The sequence below is a fragment of the Onychostruthus taczanowskii genome, unplaced genomic scaffold (assembly GCF_017590055.1).
Source record: "Onychostruthus taczanowskii isolate IOZ18803 unplaced genomic scaffold, ASM1759005v1 scaffold5, whole genome shotgun sequence".
Taxonomy (NCBI): domain Eukaryota; kingdom Metazoa; phylum Chordata; class Aves; order Passeriformes; family Passeridae; genus Onychostruthus; species Onychostruthus taczanowskii.
This window is the reverse complement of record NW_024502568.1, coordinates 13,010,186-13,028,496: the sequence shown is the minus strand read 5'-3', so window position 1 is coordinate 13,028,496 and position 18,311 is coordinate 13,010,186. Positions and strand designations below refer to the sequence as shown.

The following is an 18,311-nucleotide window of genomic DNA, read 5'->3' as shown; positions in this document are numbered from 1 at the left end:
GATAGCTCAGAAAAGTGTGAAAATACACTAGAAAGAGGTTGCTAAGAAATGTTTTCTGGTGGTCAGCTTTATTTTCTTTCTTTATGTTTCGTGTTATCCAATTGCTATAAGTCACACATCCCTCTGACAACCTAAATATGTGTTCTCTCTTCTTCATCTGTACTCCTGTCACCATGACCCTACCGTGTTTTAATGTGGGTGTTTTGGGGTTTGTTGGGTTTTTTTTTCCCCCTACAGAAGGTTAATAAAAGAGTGTGAGTTTAGCTCAGTCTTCATTCCAGGCAGCACCTTCACTACTCATTTATGTCCAAATTCTTGCTCTTTTTCTTTTCCCTTATTTGACGCCTTGATAGCAAACAGCATAATCTTTCTTGCAGATTTATTTTTTCCTCTGAAATGATAGGAGAAGTTGGAAATTTGTTTGCTTCTGCCCCAAGCTGCTTTCTCTGCTGTTTCCTCTATGAAACATTTACATAGAGCCGGTACCCCACAGAGAATAAATGTATGGTATGGCAGCATGTGGGAACTTTCTGTGTCAGGGTAGTACATTTTATGTCACAGTCTCAATGTAATTTCACCCTCTTACTAAGGGTATGGTCTGCCTCACCCTCTCCTTGGCAGAATTACTCCTTACACAGGGATCTCCTGGCCCCTTCTCCATCTTCAGTGCAGCCCCCTGTGCTGGTCCCTGCAGCACAGCCCCCATCTGTGCAGCTGATACCACAGTGACACTGAGGACTCCAGCTGGGGGGACACAGCCGCTTTCCGGGTGTTGTTTCATTCCATCTGCTCCCTCGTGCAGTTACTCAGCTGGCACCACTGGGAGAAGCAGCCACAGCAGGATCATCTGCAGGGGTGAGGTGCAGAAGCTGCTTAACCAGGCTCTGCCACCAAAATGATGTCACGGTGCTGCAGTGCAACTTTCTGTCGTCATGCGAAGCCTCTGATGGCGTATGTCAGTGTGAGCCAGCCTGGCCTGCTGCTTTTGCTGGTGGTCAGAGGCTTAGACACAAACCAGGTCCCCTCCTGGCCTGCTTGCCCCCACAAGCTGCCCTCTGGTCAGATGACGTGCAATTCCCTCCCCTAGACTAGATTGAATGCAGTCCAGTAATTGCCTGAGGAACAATAAATCATACATGAGACAAAGCATTCATTTACACCACTTTATTTCTGCAACAATGAGAGAAACTGAAATGGACCATTGTTAAAGATCACTATTTCCTGCTCTGTAATAAAAGTCTCATCTTCCCTGATGCTTGTTTATTTTATAAATGTCTCTGCTTTGGCTTTCATATTTAGCTGCCAGCAGGACACCATTATTCCCTGACAGCATTCTGTTCCTTCTCCATTGTCATTACTGCTGGAGTGATGTTATATTGCTGTGTTTGGCCTAGATGGTGGTGCTTTCTTATCCTGCATTTCCCATTGCTTTTCCCATCCAGGCCTCCAATGTGGCACAGAGCAGAGGTGGCAACACTTAAAAACCAATGTTTTTGTGGAGTATTAGCAATTCTGGTTTTAGCTTTAAAAAACCTCAACAACAAAACCCCCACAGACTGCTGCTGTTTATTGTTATGTTTTCAAGGCCAGTTGAGAAGGACTGAGTGGAAGTGCATGGGCTACACCTACACTGAAGTCCTGAGACCCCAAGGGCCTCAAGTGGGTCGCTGCTGTCCCTCTTGTGGAGACCACACCAATGTGGCAGAGCCCCACAACCTGCAGTGGACTGTGAGGAAGTGAAAAAGGCAAAGACCCTAGGACACAAGTGCTGTTTCCACATTTTTTTCTCAAGTGGAGGATTGTGTGCATCCAGGGCAGGGGTAAGATCTCAGCCCTGGTGCCTGTGCACCTTCCAAGGGGATGGGCAGGGCTGACCTGTCCAGATCCACACACTTGAGAAGAGCAGAGTGTGGTGAGATGAGCAGTGCCAAGCTTGAAGCAAAGCTTTTCAGAGTCAGTGGGAGCATTTCCACTGATTTCAAGGACTTGTATTATCCTCTTGAACATCTACAAATGAAAGATACTGTACTCAAGACAACCTATTTTTTAGGGGTAGGTTGCCCTGCTGCCCATGTGTTTCATTGATCTCAGAGCATCACCATCAAAACAGCAAAACCAACAGCAAAGTCCTGGTGTGTACCACACTGCTTCTCCTTTCAAGAGCTGAAATTTAATAATCCCCCTGACTCTCCCGTCCTTCAGTCACACACTGCATTCCCTTTAATATTGCTGTGTCTCACTTCTCCTTCTTCTTCTTTTCTTTTTTAAACAAAATTCCCAAGTGGAGGTATCAAGGTTTTCCTACAGCTCTGTTTCACTTAAAAAATAATTGGATCGTTATTTCCTATAAGGACCAAACTTCAACAGTAAGTAATTTCTAGAGATGTCAAGTGGCTCAGCATAAAACTTAATCTTGATCTATTGGTTTGTTAGGTGTGTTTACATCCAACCAGTTAGCTCTCCTTAAACAAGAGTGATTTGAAGCCCTTTCTGGAGAGCATGAAAATGATTCCCCCAGCACTTAGATCCTCAGGGCCATAATCCAACAAAAGCAGGCTTATCTTTAAGCATATGAGTAGCCCTGTCAAAGTCAATGGGGCTCCAGATGTGTTTAAAGATAAACACATACTTAAGTGCCTTGCTGTATTGGAACTCCTTGGCTGTTTTATTTCCACTTAATTTCAATAGTAGACCTTCAATTTTGTACATAGAGGCAGAGGATTCTTGCTGATGGCTCATTAGAATATTATTTTCAAAGAGGTTGAATAGGGAAATCCCAACATCACAGAAATAATTTTGAATTATTCAGATGGTCCATTTCAAATGTTATGAGTCTATATTGTTTGACTTGTTTTATTTGGGGCTTCAGGACAGAAGCACTGCAAATATGGAATTGAGCCACAAAGCCCTGCAAGGCTCCACTCCAGTGCCACAAGTTCAATATCCCACTTTAGGGAAGTTGCTTCACCTGCTCAAGCTTCATCTCACCTCTGCAAAAATGAAGATTATTAGCATTTCCTTTATCTCACTTCAGTTGCCTAGTAAATGCTTGAACAAGGACTTGATAATAGAAAATGCTGAAAACTGCTTGTATTGAAAAAATAAAACTGGAAAAAAATATTGATTGCAAACCTGCTTGGGCAAAAAAAAAAATATTTATTTGAGTTTTCCACATGCTCTAGCAATCAAATTGATCAAACAGCAATTTTATGCAACTGTTTCTTAACATTTCAGAGAATGAGCTCTGCTATTCTGGATGACTGAGCTCCAGATGAAAGTGCAGCAGCAAAATCATCCCAGTGAATTAAACTGAGGAAGCTGAGCTTTATTGCCCAGTGCATTTCAAGGGATGATCATCTCTATGGCCTTTTCTGTGAAATGCATTTGTGTTGGATGGCTTTGTTTGGACACTCCATGTGCCTGAAGGACTCCTTTGGCAGGGTCAGTGCTGGCTGCTACGCCTGGCCCTGCTGCAGGCAGGCTTTCACACCCGGCTGGAGAGCCCCCACCCCAGCAGGAGCGTCAGCACCCAGCCCTGCAGAGCTGCTGGATGTGCCTGGGAGGCAGCAGGGCGGAAGGCAGACAGCGAGGTGCATCACATGCCGTGTCTCCAGATTCTCCTGAGATTCCTCCTGGAGGAAGAGACAGCCTTTGTGCTCATCTATATTTCAACTGCTCCAGTGGCTGCAGCTTCTCCGGAGTCATGGCTGGTGGTCAGACACAGCAGCACTGCTCTGCTTTTCCTGCAGCTCCCAGCACCCCTGAGCACAGGAGGGGCAGGGTGCTGTGTCTGCCCTGCTCCTGGCAGGGCCGGAGCTGCATGGAAACATCCTGCTGCACAAGCTGTGGGTGTGGAAAGGGCTGCAAGGCAAGCAGCCTTTTATTCCTGTCAGATTGCGGGCAACTGGATAGATCCCATTTAAAAGGAAGGGGATGGGAGGGAGGTACTCAAAGAGTGGGAACATAATGAAATGAAAAGAAATCCAGATGTGGTGCTCATTTGCCTGAAAGGACTGCTGCCTGGGCCTTCCCACGCAGTGCAACAATTGCCACTCCATCTGCTAAGGAAGCAGCTATTCACACGGAGCCGTCTTCCCACGGCACAGCGCAGGGCTGCCCGTGACATCCAGGTTTGCAGCACAGCCCAGCAGCCACCTGCCAACGTGGCACTACCAACAATCTCGGGCAATGGGTGATGTCCTTTTCCCCAGCTGAAAGGACTTTACAGGAACCAAAGTGACAACACGGCCCCGTGTGCCACACGGCATCTCCCCAACACATCGCGCGTCTTGAGGTGACAGAAGCACGGACTGGCAGGATCACAGAGAGAAAACTCTTTCTGTGTAAACATCCACTGACCTGTGCTGCTTAATTCAAGGCTAGGCACTGGCCCGTGTTTGGCAGGAGAAGGACTGAGTGGTTACTCTAGACTGAGGTTCTACAACATCTTTTTATTTTCTCCCAGCTGACATTTAGCTCCTCTCAGTAGCTCAGCTCTCCATTTCCCCTTTGCCATGTCTATTCTGCCAGGAAACTTGCTGGCTGCTTTATTGCCTTGAATGTCCAGCTCTTCTGCTATTCTTTTCACATCTGTACAGTCATTTTTCCTTTTCCTTCTGAAGCAGAGCACCTCCAAACAACCCTGTGAAGTACAGTCTATTATCCCTTTTCTCCACAAAGCGGTTTTGAATTTTCATACGTATAAAAATAAAAATCCTTGTCCTGTCTTAATAGCCTAATTCTTAAACAGTTATGGCCTCATTCTCCTTCAAAGTACATAATTTCCATTGACAGCAGTGGGAACACTGCCAACACAATGGTGAATTAGTTCCCATGAAAAAAAAAAAAGATGCAGACACCAAAAGGTCCAATTCTGCTCTTCATTAGGAGAAAATGAAGGTAGAGCCGACAAAAAAGATAAAACCAAGACACAGAACTGCATGAAACGGCTTCATACTAACCAGGCAGTAGGTTGCAAACTGAGGAGTCGTTGGAACTGACCTTAATATGGCAGGAGTGTGAGTCAAGAGAAATTCAGTAACACCAGCAGCACCTCATTCCTGTGGAAAAGCTTGGAATCAGCTCTCAGAGCTGTGCCTTCCCCTGAACTGGGGAAGGCTGGTACAGCTGGACCTTACCTGCCTCCTCTACCTGGCTCGTGGGGATCTGAGGCAGTGTTTCAAGAACATTTTAAAATCTGTCCAAATGTTTGTCCCTCACAGCCAGACATCACATGGATGTTGTCTGTGCCATATTAAAGGGCACGGAGTGGGTGGCATCATTTCTGCACCTGAGAACTCAACAACGGGTGCTTGGCAGTTATTCAGCTTCCCTGCTGTTTAACGCCTCTGAATATTTTTTCTTTTCTTTGTGGATGGTCTTGTAGTTGGAGCACTTCCCTCAGAACCTCTCAGTCTCTCTGGCACAACTGAGAAAGCACAGAATTCTCTGGGCTTCCCCCCCCCCCCCCCCCCAATAAAATAAAATAAAATATAATAAAATATAATTTCTTCCATCTGTAAAAATTAAAGAAATAATATCTCTTATCTTATTAGTCTGTTTCAGGATGTTAAAACTTAAAGAATACTTTTTTTTTTTTTGTATGACATCTAATCCATCAAGAGCACAAACAGATATGGGGTTTCCTGATGTTTTTAATGTAACATCACTTCTCTTGTGCTATTCAATGGTAGAAACATCCTAGTAATAAAAATAGACAATTCATGTGCTAGTAATACCAAGTCTTTAGAAACATATCATTATTTGAGATTTGTATCTCTCTGCTATTTAAATGAATGAGCAAAACTATAACTACACCTAAACCCCTTTATATTAATAAATAGGAAACTATGGGAGTTTGGTAAAAATTGCCATACTTCTGACCAAAGTGTTTCTGCCTGACAATGAAGCTCCTATGTGCTTCTACTGCTAGAAAAACTGCTCCTACTGCTCCTTTCTCACAAAAGGGAGCCTTGGAATCCAGGCAGCCAGATCTGGACTACAGGAGTTCTTAAAATCATAGAATTGTTAAAGACCTTTAAGATCTTCAACCACCAACCCAGCACCAGCACAATGTTAATCATTAAACCATGTCCTCAAGTGCCACATCTACATTTTTGTGAAGGCTTCTAGGGATGGTGGAATCATCTTATGTTACCTAGATTATTTCCTTCTAGGAACTGGAAAGCATAATAAATCATCCTTCTTGTGCACCCAGAGGGGGAATGCACCTTCTGCCCCAGAGATGCCCAAGGAGTTTGGTTTCCAAATTTTGCAATCCCTTTGTCAAAGGAATCTGTGGGAGTGCACCACAGCAAAAGATTTATTATTATTGCTCTTCTCCTCCTTGTCCTTGCCTGTGCTTTGCAGAAACTTAAAGCACACCAAACTTTGACAAGCTGAGCTTTGCAGAACCTGACTTCTCAGGTGGAGCTGTCCTCCACATTTAGGATTAATGTTAACTGCTATCCCAAGAGTACTGCTCTGGCTTTTTCCTACCCAATGCCACCAGTCTTTCAGGTACCTTACAGAGTACCCTGCCCCTGGTACACCAAGGAAGAACAAATAACTCCCAAACAGATGCACTGCTGCCTCACTCCCCAGTTGAGCAGTGCCCAGCCCTGGGTGTAAGGCTCAATCAGGCTGATCATTGTTTTCAGCCTTGTGTAATGAGTTAATCCTAACAATGTCCAACTCACTTTAAAATCAGACCCAGGTATTTGCCTCAGTAACCTCCTGCAACGGCAGCTCCCGCAGGTGATGAGATGTGTTTGGGCATTTATTTTGCATTCCAAACTTGCTGGTTTTAAATTTAACCTTATGCTTATTCTCATGTGAAAAAATAAAAAGAGAGTCCAATGTTCAGTGCTTGAGAATTTTGATTTCCACAATCAGCTCCATTTTCATCTTCTTCTCATCAAAATAATTCCAGTCTTTGCCATGTCTTGTGTATTAATCCTAGCAGCTCTGTAACTATTGTTTATTTAAATTTCTTGAACATTTTTTGGCTCTACTATGTACCTCAAGAGAGAAGAGGATAAAAAGAATGAACAAAGATTTAATGTGTAATTATGACATAATCCTGCTATATGGCATAAAAGAGCTATCCTGATGGTTTTTTGGCATTCTGCTTTATCTTTATACAATGAAACCAAATAGTCTCCTTTTTTTTGTTTTTTTAAAGCTGCTGCTACAGATTGAGGTAAATCAGACACTGCTGACTTCTGGTACAAGTTCTTTTCCCTCAGAGATTGCAGGAAATTCAGGGCTTTTCAGATTATTTGAGCTGTACAGTTAATCACTGGTGATTTACATTACTTTTCGTTTAGCCATGCTCAGAGCTGTCTGCCATCGTGCTGCTCACCCTCCCAGCATGCTTAAATCCATCAGGTGAAGTATTCACCATAAAGTGAACTCATGCCAAGCTGACCCACAATCTCCAATGGGTTTTAACAAACCAAAATGCACTGATTCTTTTGCTATCTTTTCCATAATTTTCCCTGACAAAATGTTTGGAAGTATACTGAATCATTATTTTCAGGGATCCCTCTGAAATACTGCTATCTTCTGGGTAACAAAATCCTGTCAGCATTCAAGCTGCATATTCAATCAAAAATTCCCTGTAAATGTAACTCTGTTTCGCTTAATGTTATAAGTGTACCTTCAAGACCCACAGTTCAATAATTTTCTGTTTAGGCTCTTATTTGTTGGATGTAACCAAAAGATCCAGGTAGACAAACCTCTCCGGAAGAGATTTGATTTTGTTTGTGGTTTGTACTTGTGGTCGCTGTTGATGTTTTCCATTTCTATATGGGGAATAAAGCAATCACATGATAACAAAGTAAAAACAGAAAAAAAAATCAAACTTAAACCATTTCAGGATGATTTTATCCAAGTCAAGGTTGCCTTCTGGGTGAGCCTTAGGATAATGTCAGAGTTTCTCTCACCCCAGAGTAAAGGGACAGTTTCCAATCTCTGACATCATTCCAACATGACTGTCCTCTCCAGCACTTCCTGGATCCTTGGGACCATGCTTATGAGTTTTTGAGACACTCTTTGTGTTCAATCTGACCTGATTTAAGCTTTCAAAATCAAAGAACTAAATGAATGGTTTTACCCCAAAAAATGTGACATTTCTTTTTTTTTTTTAATTTGATGCAAAGGTCTTTAGTGTTAAAACACATAAGTGTTTTAATACTAAAGACCTTTGCATCAAATTTAAAAAAGTATTGGAAAGAGTGCAGTTCACATCTACTGCTCTGGACACATCACCTTTGCAAACATCTCCTCTTGTTTAAACCTTCAAGCTTGCTTTTATTGGCTCTGTGAAAAAATGTGATTGTGAGAGTTTTAGCACCAGTAGTAAAGGCTCATGGTCTAACAGCTTTTGAGGTGGTAAATACTCATGAGTGCTCCGGGCAAGCTGGTAAAGCTCACTCCCCTCTCAGGAGAGGGTGAAACGAAGGCAGAGGGAGTTTGAGTGCTCAGGTGCTGGTGATTACAGAGGCAGTCAGTGACATGGGTGAGGCTGAAACCAAAGGCTCTCAATCTGCTGTCAGAGAACAAACAGTATTTCCTCTCAAATCAGAGTTTTCCCTCATGGAAAGAATCCTGTCTCAGCCCTGTTCAGATGGCTTGCATATGCCATGGGCATGATACAGGCAATAAAGCTTTGTAATAAGCTACTGTCCAGATTGATAACTGTAAGGAGCATCTCATAATGACCACAACATGATTAGTCATGATACATGTGTGATACCCATGCTCATTATTACTGGCCTCCAGAACAGCACTGCTGAGTCCTGCCAATGTGCTCAGTTTAGTATCTGGAAGAGACAATACTGCAATTACTGCCAAAGTATGCAGGAAAATTCAGAAGCAGCTGGTTGGGGATTCTGCACCAGGCTGGCAATCAGGAGCACAGCAAAGCATGGGAAGGTAGGAGCTGCAAGGACTAACTTAGATTATCTGGATCAATGCTTTATTTTAAATAGATCTCTGGGTGTGCCAAATTATTTTAAATAGTTTTCTTGTGGAACAGAAGGCATGCATGGTGGTATGAAGAACACACCACCTGCATGGGAGCTGATGAAGCCTGTTTGGAAACAGCTACATCCCAATTTCACACCAACATTTGATGTTGGTTCTCGCTTGTAAGGCAGAGAGACATTTTCTTGCTGTTGTACCATTAGATTTCTTGTGAGCCTGTGACATTTAATTTCATGTACATCTTTTATGTCATGAGCCAGGGACCCATGTGCCATTGAAAAACACAAATGTACCTGAGCATCAGTCCTTGGAAAATCTGGGAAAGTGGAATTAGAGCTGTTTCTAGCCATGCATACTACCACAAACATGACAACCTCACCTTCCACTTCACACAGAGAGCTGAACTGAGTCAAAGACTTCAATCCTTTCCTTCAAAGACAGTGTAAAGTTTCCAGATAGAAACACATTTCTGTTCTTCAAGGATACTGCTCCCCTGTGTGGGAAGAGTCCATTTTCTAGGCTCAGTTGCAGGAGATGAAGGCAATTCACACTAGAACAAATCTCCATCTGAAACAGAGGGCTTAGCACATGCCTTCTAAATGTCCCCTAAATACACAGTAACATGTACATTTTGAAACTTCCAGAGTCCATCTTCTGTTGTAAGGAAATGTCCTCAACAGCAGCGAGTAACTGCAAAAGCAAAAGAGTTGTTAATTATGCTGTGCACTTTGTTTTGAGAAGGTGCTCAATGTTCCTGCTGGTAAACATATTTCTGAGACTTGTGGGAAAGAACCTTCTGGTGAACCTTCATCTTGATGAAGAACTTCTTCTTCTTCTTCTGCACTGACACAGGGTCTCTCACACTGGACAGGAACACCCTGTCCAAGAGAAATGTAACATTGATGCACAAAATAATAAGTTTTTTCTTGTCTCTTTACAGCAATTCCTTGACATTACCACATGTATCATTATGAGTAACCACCATACTCTCTGTTAATTGGAAATAACCAGCAAGTTGTTCAGCCCCAAGGTACCAGTTCACGTCCCCTGTGCTAAACAAGTATCCAAAAAAGGCCTAGCAGCTCCTTGCCAAAGGCATCTGTAAATTCAAAAGCAACAAAACAATCAGGAAAATTAATGGAATAAAAATCTGCTTAGGGCTATTAAACCCTGAGATAAATCTTTGAGTCAGAAGATCTCTGAACTATGCTTTCAGCTTGAAATTTCTACTTTCATCAACAAAGAAGACCACAAGAAGTAGTAGTTATAATGTACATCTCTTCTGTACATGAAATAGAGATTAAAATAATGTAAATAATGGCAGTCAATGAGAGACAGATTTTTCAGTCTTCTACATGCTAATGCAAACTAATAAAACTGTATTTGAAAAGCAGCAAGGTCTACACAGCAAAGCACAGCCAGGGAGTACCTGTGTAGTGTGCTAAGACATTTTAAGCATTATTTGAAGGGAAAAGAAATAACCTTTAATCTGCTTATCCAGTGACACACGAGTGTGGATGTGAGAGTGCTGAAGCTACAGATATGCCTGAAGTTATGGCAGTAAGAGGGGGACACATTATGTCCTGAAACAACATAACATCCAAGAATGGTTTAAGCATATTGCGGGGGAAAAAATGAATGAGAATAGGTGAAAGGAAATTTAGTGACTGCTGGACTAAAGAAAACGTTGCTTTTGTGAAGGGTAAAATTCTGATCTTCCCAGTGCTCTCCTGGATGTTGCTATTTGTTGCAGATGAGCGGGCCTCAATTAAAGTAACTGAGCTGTGTTTGGACAGGCTTGTCTGCTCACTACAAGTTTCCTGCAGGATTAGACTCATTATTTGAATTTCCAGACCTTCACCAGTGCTATGTTCATAACGTGTGAAAGCAAATTTAACTGATCAAATTGGGAAAATTCTCTTTATACCACTGAATTCTATGAACAAAAAGATCCTTGAAATGTGTGTATCATACTATGGCACGAGTAGAACAAAATTCTCCTGGTTTTTACTGAGCTTTGGAGCAGGGGCTTGTCAAAAAAAAAAAAAAAAAAAAAAAAAAGAAGCCAGATTATCACACAAATATAATATTTAATCTCCAGATATTCCGCTTCAAACAGTGTAATTGAGTTCAATAGCTCCATGTTTATTATTATGGCATATGCATAGAGATTAACATAAAGAAAACTATGGGGGAAATGTCATACACACACCCACACACCTATGCAAATATAATTCTAATTGCCTCTGTATTTCACAGTAAACCTTTTACAGGAATCACTACGCCTATTCTGTCTAAAATAAAATCTGTTAGGTAAAAATGTTTGTAGCAGAACTTTGTTTTGTTTAGCATCAAACAGCCATGTCCAGCTGGGACTGCTGGTGGTGCCTTGCCTGGCACACACACACGTGTGTGTTTATCTGCCTCACACAACAAAGCTGGCCTGCCAAGCCCAGCCTGTACTTCAGCTACATTAAAAATTTCCCTAATCAGCATCCACTTGTTGCATTTCCTTTTGGAAGACCAAATCTGTCTGAAATGGATGGGAGATTTCCTGGTATCCTGTCACCCAACAGGCCTTTGAGCAACACTGCAAATCCAGGGAGGAAATGAGCTCCTTCCATCCTCTCTCTGTAGCTGCATGAAGCCTTGCACAGGGGGGCTGGGGTTTATTTGGGGTAAGGCTGCCATACAAGTAGGAGCAGATAATAACAGCAGAGCACCACAGATCACTGAGATGCACTGGCTGTAAGGAAAAAAGAATCCTGGTCCATAATGAGGATGTTCCATGTCTGGTTGTGTGTATAAATACAGTTGGAATGAGAGGGTTTGATGAAGATCTTAGGTACACCTCACCAATCTCAACCTGACTTTTCAGATAATGTCAATATAAATAAATTATGGAGATTTGTGGGAAAATGACAAAGATTTGAGATTTCCACTCAAGACAACTCACTGAAATGTACCTATGAACTGCCATCTTATTTTTCTTTTTTTTTTCGTTTCTTTTTTTTTTTATCCTTTCCTTTCCTTTCCTTTCCTTTCCTTTCCTTTCCTTTCCTTTCCTTTCCTTTCCTTTCCTTTCCTTTCCTTTCTTTCCTTTTCCACCCTCCCCACCTCCCGTTCTTTTTTTGCCTCCCATGAATTTCCTGTTTACGGTGATTGGGCCCCAGCCCTGGATCCTTCCCTCCATTACACCACCTTGGACAAAGATTGTGTCCCACGGGATGAGGGTGGGTGGTTTTTCCACCAGCAGAGGCAGGATGAGGCCCATGGAGCTGAGCCAGGGCGCCGTGTTCTGCTTCTCCCTTCTGCTGTCATCTGCACCAAGCCACAGGGCTGGCCCTGCCTGCTTCAGGTGGGTGGAATTCCCAGGCAGGCAGGGAACAGCCAGCCTGGTGGATACACCGCCATTTGTGTGAAAAATTCTCAGGGAAAATTCTTTCTCTCCCTCTCAGGCCCCTAAACTCTTTGTGAATGGGGCCAGTGCAACATGTGGCCTTTCACCTCGCCCAAGAACCACTGCCAGACAGCCACACTCAGAGAATTGTTTGTTAATAGTCCAATTAGATAATTGCCATCTTTCACTCCTTTTGCTCTACATTTCCCATAAAGGAATGAATAAGGAGAGAAGCATGAAGAGGGCTTCTGCCCTGCAAGGTGACAAGAAGGACTGGAGCATGCTCTTTGCACAAGGCCATTTGCTTGAATTGAATCATTGTAGCCTAATCAATGGTCTTATTGGATTACTGGCTGTTGCGGTTCTCAAAGATATTGTAGCAGAGACAATGAAATAGCTAGAGTAAAACTTTTTTCTCCTTTAGTGGATCACGCAGTTGAGATTTTTCACGGGCTATCTCTCTCTCTCTCTCTCTCTCTCTCTCTCTCTCTCCTTCCCTCCCTCCCTCCCTCTCTCTCTCCCTCTTTCTCCCCCCTCCTGGATCCACTGCACACAAAGCTGGCTCTTTTTTTTTTTTTTTTTTTTTTTTTTTTTCAATGAGCAGGCTCTGCGAATAGGTTCAGTGTTTGCGAAGGTGCAGAATTAGCAGACACACATGCATGCACACATACACACACACACAGAGGGAGAAGCACAAAAAGCAAGTATCGGGACTGAAATAAGGAGAGGTAGGAGTTTAAGATGGCTGTCTGTGGGGAGATGTGTTAACGAGGATTTCTGCTGGCCAAGATAACCTGCTTCCTTGGAGAGATCTGCCTGAAGGAAGAACTTTTTATGTGTGTGCGTTCTGGGGATCTGTTTGTTTGTTTACAATTCAGGGGGCTTTTTTTTTTTTTTTTTTTTTCTTTTTTTTTCCCCCCCCCTGCAACTGCATTTTTTCAGCCTTTCCTAGCAGCTTTATTCAGATTTATTTGGCGTGCTTTGGAGAAAGCCACTATATAATCGGGAGGTCAAAGGCAGACTGAAGAAAGTTAATAATGGCTGCTAATGGTGCTAACAATTCAGGGTGAATCTTGTCAAAAGTTGTTTTTTTTTTTTTTACCCTCTCCCCCACCCTTTCCCCTTTTTTTTTTTTTTTTTTTTTTTTTTTTCTGGAAGTCTCAGTCTTTTGATTGTGTGTTTCCTGAAAGCAAGACCAATCATTTCAGTTTATTCACTGGCTAAACTCTACTTGATTGGGGACAAGCACACAAACCATCCATTACGATCTGATATATTATCCAAACAATTTAGTGTATTCATGAGGTAACCTAAATGTGGAGGCTGCAAAATTACCCGTAATCAATTGAAACAGCGAGTGCGCGTCCCTCTGTGTGTCTAACAACTACATGTCTCTGTAATAAGGCAGACATTAAATCATTTTAGAGTTGTACTGTTGAGTACCTGATCACTGGGCGCTCTGGGAAGCTGGACAGTCACATTAGGACGCTGGGACTGAGGAAGCCGCTGCTTTTCCAGTGGGATAAAACCCGATCTTCCTTACTCAAGGTGCTTTACAGATCCCCACCGACCTCACCCTAAGTCGTGCAATATCCAGCATAGACTTCGTCTTCTTCTTCTTCTTCTACTCTTCTATAATTTTTTTGTTATCGTTGTTGGCGCTTTTTTATTTTTTTGGTTTTTTTTTTTTTTTTTTTGGTTTTGTTTTTATTGCACTACATGTTTGGGAAACAAGACAAAATGGACGTTAGATGCAGTTCAGAGACTGAAGCTAACCGGGTCTCGAAGAACGGACATAAAGAGGGCAAGGAAAGCAAAGGGTCTGAAGGAAATATTTCTACTTCTTTTTTGAAGGATCAGCAAGGGACTTTTTCTGCCTCTGCAGCTACGGAAGGTTGTAATAAAAGTAAATCTAGTTCGGCTGATCCGGACTATTGCAGGAGGATCCTAGTTAGAGGTATGAGTTTGAGGTGTTTGGCGCGGGTGGGGGAAGGTGAGCCGCTCTCACGCCCGGGAGATGGGTTGATTTTGTCGCTTTGCCTTGGGTCTGGCCCTGGGTTGAAAGCCCTTCCTAGGGCTGCGGGGGAGAGACCCCGTTCCGGGCCGGGCTGTGCCCTGGACCCCGCTGCCGCCGGTTTTATCCCGGGCAATTTCCGCCGGCGTCTCGGCGAAAAGTTAAGCCGCGGCGGTTCCTCCCCGGCGCTGCCCCGGAACGGACCGGCCCCGCTCTTTGTTGTTTTGTTTTTTCTTTCCTGCTTTGCGGCTTTCCCGGGGTGCCCGTCCCCGCGGGGAGCCCTCCGGGGACAGCGTTCGGCCGGGGGGCCGGGCGCGCTCCCTCCGCGCCCGCGCATCCCGCCCGCGGCCGGCCGCGCTCCGCGCCCTGGGGCTGCGGCCAGGGAGGCCCTCTCGGAGGGCAGAGGTTCCTTCTGTGCCCCCTCTCTCCGTGTCCGGCAGCCCGTAGGAAAGGGCTGTTTTAAAATAGCCACCAGCCTTAAAATAAATGGAGGAATGACGAAGGGGTTTATAATTATTATTTTTTAATAGTTACGCGTTTAATTTTCCTCAGTCTTCTCCTCCCCTTCTCGTCTCTAAATCATCTTATTCTGACTCCCTCAAAAAAAAAAAAATTACCTGAAGAAATTTCAGTTTTATTAAGGTGCGTTTTGGGGGAGGAGGGAGAGAAGAGAATCAGAACAAAATATGTGGGAAGCAGGCCTTGAAAGCCAGAATTAATCCTTACGCCACTGGTTGACCCAGAGAAGGGTCAGATTAAAAATTATGTGATTGTCTCTGATTTAAAACGTACCGAGGAGGTAAAATTACGGCAAGTAAAGTTGGGAAGGCTTTAAGGGAACCTGAATCTGGCTCTAGCATGACAGTGGTGTTAATGAGATTTGTCCCGCTTTCCTTCAGTCGGGACTACCAGAAAAGTGAGGTTTCTGCGGGCTGGTTGGTGCCTTGGTTTCTTTCCCTCCCCCCCCCTCCTTTTTTTTTTTTTCCCCTCCTGCTTCTCGTTGCCAAAACCCCAAAGCGGCAGCGGCAGCGGTGCAGGGTGGGCTGGAGGTGTCCCCACGTTCTCAGTGGCAGGCAGCCAGGTCGGGGCACTGCTGCCTAGGAAAGCCTTTTTTTTTTTTTTTTTTTTTCTCTTATTTTTTTTAAGCATGAGAAACTTGTCATTAAAAAAAAAAAATAAGAAGGGTTTATATTTTGGGGTGGGGAACGGAATGTGTATGGTGGCTACCAGCAAGTCCTAGCCCGGAGCCCAAGGGGAACAAAGAGTAGCCCTGCACTCCAGGCACAAAGCCTGGCCTGAAGGATCTCTCTCTCCCCAGCTTCCCAGAGGGGCCGTGGGTGATGTCGCAGTGTCGTACTGTGAGTGCAATATATTCAAAGTAATTTTTAAATGGGCTGAGGGGATTAATTATAGAGGCCTGGGCCCCCATCGCGCCCTCCTTCCTTCTCTGTTGTGGGTTTTTTTTCCTTCCGTGGGTGCAGTGGCCAGGTGCAGAGCCTCAGTCGCAGGGACCCTGCTCCATCCCGACTGGTGTCTCGGTCCTGAAGGCGCGGGGGACGGCTCTTTCCCTTGGAAAAATTAGAAAGCACAAAAAGGGGTTGAAAAGCAGAGAAGGGTTGCCTGGGTATGAAGCTGACTGCGCCTTTCTTTGCCAGATGCCAAAGGTTCAATCCGAGAGATTATTCTACCTAAGGGGCTTGATCTGGACCGTCCCAAGCGGACCCGCACCTCCTTCACGGCCGAGCAGCTCTACCGCCTGGAGATGGAGTTCCAGCGCTGCCAGTACGTCGTGGGGCGGGAGCGCACCGAGCTCGCCCGCCAGCTCAATCTCTCCGAGACTCAGGTAGCGCCTGAAGGACGGGACCCGCTCCTGCCCTGCCCTGCTCCGCGGGATCCCCTTCCCTTCCCGGCGCGGGCATCTCCGTGCCCCGCGGGCCCCAAGGAACGCGGCCCTGCGCGCCTCCTGCGCCCCCAGCGCAGTCCCCGGGGGGACGCATCCCACCGGCAGCATGGAGCTGAGGGGTCGTGGCTGAGGAATTCTGGCTGGGGACCCCTGACTGCGTGTGTCCCTAACTGTGTGTCCCTAACTGCCGAGGTGCCCACGCGTGTCCGGCCGGGGAGACGCATCCCGCCGGCGGCATGGAGCTGAGGGGTCGTGGCTGAGGAATCCGGGCTGGGGACCCCTAACTGCGTGTGCCCCTAACTGCGTGTGTCCCTGTGTGTGTCCCTAACCGTATGTGTCCCTGAGTGTGCCCCTAACTGCGTGTGCCCCAAACTCAGTGTGTCCCTAACTGTGTGTGTCCCTAACTGCGTATGTCCCTGAGTGTGTCCCTAACTGCGTGTCTCCCTAATTCACTGTGTCCCTGAGTGTGCCCCTAACTCAGTGTGTCCCTAACTGCGTGTGCCCCTAGCTGCCTGTGTCCCTGAGTGTGTCCCTAACTGCGTGTGTCCCTAACTGCGTGTGTCTAGGGAAGGGGAGCTGCTGGTCTAGGGGGTCCCTCGTGTCCCCGCACCCAGCCCCACTGGGCTCACCCCGGCCCGAGGGCCTCGGAGGGAGCTTGGCCACGAAGCCAAACTCCTGCCGGGCCGGGAGCGGCTCCCCCGGCTCCGGCCCGCGGGGATGATCCGCTCGGGCCCCGCCAGGCTCGGTGTGCCCGGCTGCGCGGAGCCGGCCGCCCCCGGGCGCGGAGATTTCGCTGCTGCGGCCGGGGAGAAGCGAGGGGAGGCCGAGGTGCTCCCAGCCCGCAGCAAGCGGGATACAGGCGCTCAAACTCGCAGGGGGAGATGGGCACCTTCCCCCGGGGCTGCCGGACTGGAGACGTTCGGCCTGGGCTTTCCTGGCTATGAGAGATCCGGGGATGGGGCTGAAGTTTGAGTCGTATTTTGAGTCCTTGTATGTCCGAGGGGGAGAATCGCTCCTCCACCCTCCAGGGCAGAAAGGCCGGGGACCTACAGGAGGCCTAAAACTCTGTGAGAGCGCGGGGAAGCATCCAAAAAGTCCAAACTTCTTAAAGCCGGTTTCGTATTTCCACAAATTATATAACAGTAAATTTCCCTGACACGATAATTAGCTTTTTTCTTTCCTTGCCGGTTAGGAGTGACAAGTTCAACAGCTTGTAGGTTACAGAACCTGCCATGGATGGGTTTTGTTGTGTTTTGGTTTGGTTTGGTTTTGTTTGTTGTTTTTTGGGTGACTTCCAGAATTCCTTTTAAAAGCTGAATATTATTTAAAATTATTTGGGGGTGGAGAGAGAGTGTCCCGTTTGGAATACGGGGAAAGAAGCTCATTGCTGTTGTTACCCCCAGCAAGGGCAGTCGGAGCGGGCAGCCGCTGCTGGGAGCCGCGGAGCGCCCGGGGCTCCGGCTGAGCCGGCTTAGAATAAAGCGGTGAGAAAGGGCTGGCTCCCTCTCCCAGAGAATTCCCGGCCTGTAGTAAACTAGGACGATGTGAGAGGTCTGGTTAAAGATGCAGAACGAAAGGCCCCGGGGTCACCCCGAAACCGGGAACAGACAGAGGGTGTGGGGGGTTGCGTTCTGTGACTGTGGCTTTTGTGCGTTTTGGAAACGCTCCCCGCTGCCAAGTGTCTGCGCGCCCTCCCCCGCAGCCTCCCCCCGCCCCGCGGAGCCGCGCCGGGGTCCCGGGGCACCTGCCGGGGGGCCCCGCTGACCCTGCCTCTCTCCCCGGCCTGCAGGTCAAGGTCTGGTTCCAGAACCGGCGCACCAAGCAGAAGAAAGACCAAGGCAAGGACTCCGAGCTGCGGTCGGTGGTGTCCGAGACCGCCGCCACCTGCAGCGTCCTGCGGCTGCTGGAGCAAGGCCGGCTGCTCTCCCCGCCGGGGCTGCCCGGCCTCCTGCCGCCCTGTGCCACGGGCGCGCTGGGCTCGGCGCTGCGCGGGCCCGGCCTGGCGG

The 18,311-nt window shown here is 46.2% G+C and overlaps 1 protein-coding gene across 1 annotated transcript in view; it reads left to right on the top strand.

The window, feature by feature from the left end:
• Positions 1 to 14,107: 14,107 nt before the first annotated feature.
• Positions 14,108 to 18,311, top strand: part of VAX1 (ventral anterior homeobox 1) — a 4,471-nt gene continuing 267 nt past the window's right edge. Inside the window, 3 exon segments of the mRNA XM_041415856.1 lie at positions 14,108 to 14,345; positions 16,058 to 16,245; positions 18,095 to 18,311. The exon segment at positions 18,095 to 18,311 is cut by the window's right edge and continues 34 nt beyond it. Coding sequence (XP_041271790.1) covers positions 14,108 to 14,345; positions 16,058 to 16,245; positions 18,095 to 18,311 — 643 coding nt within the window.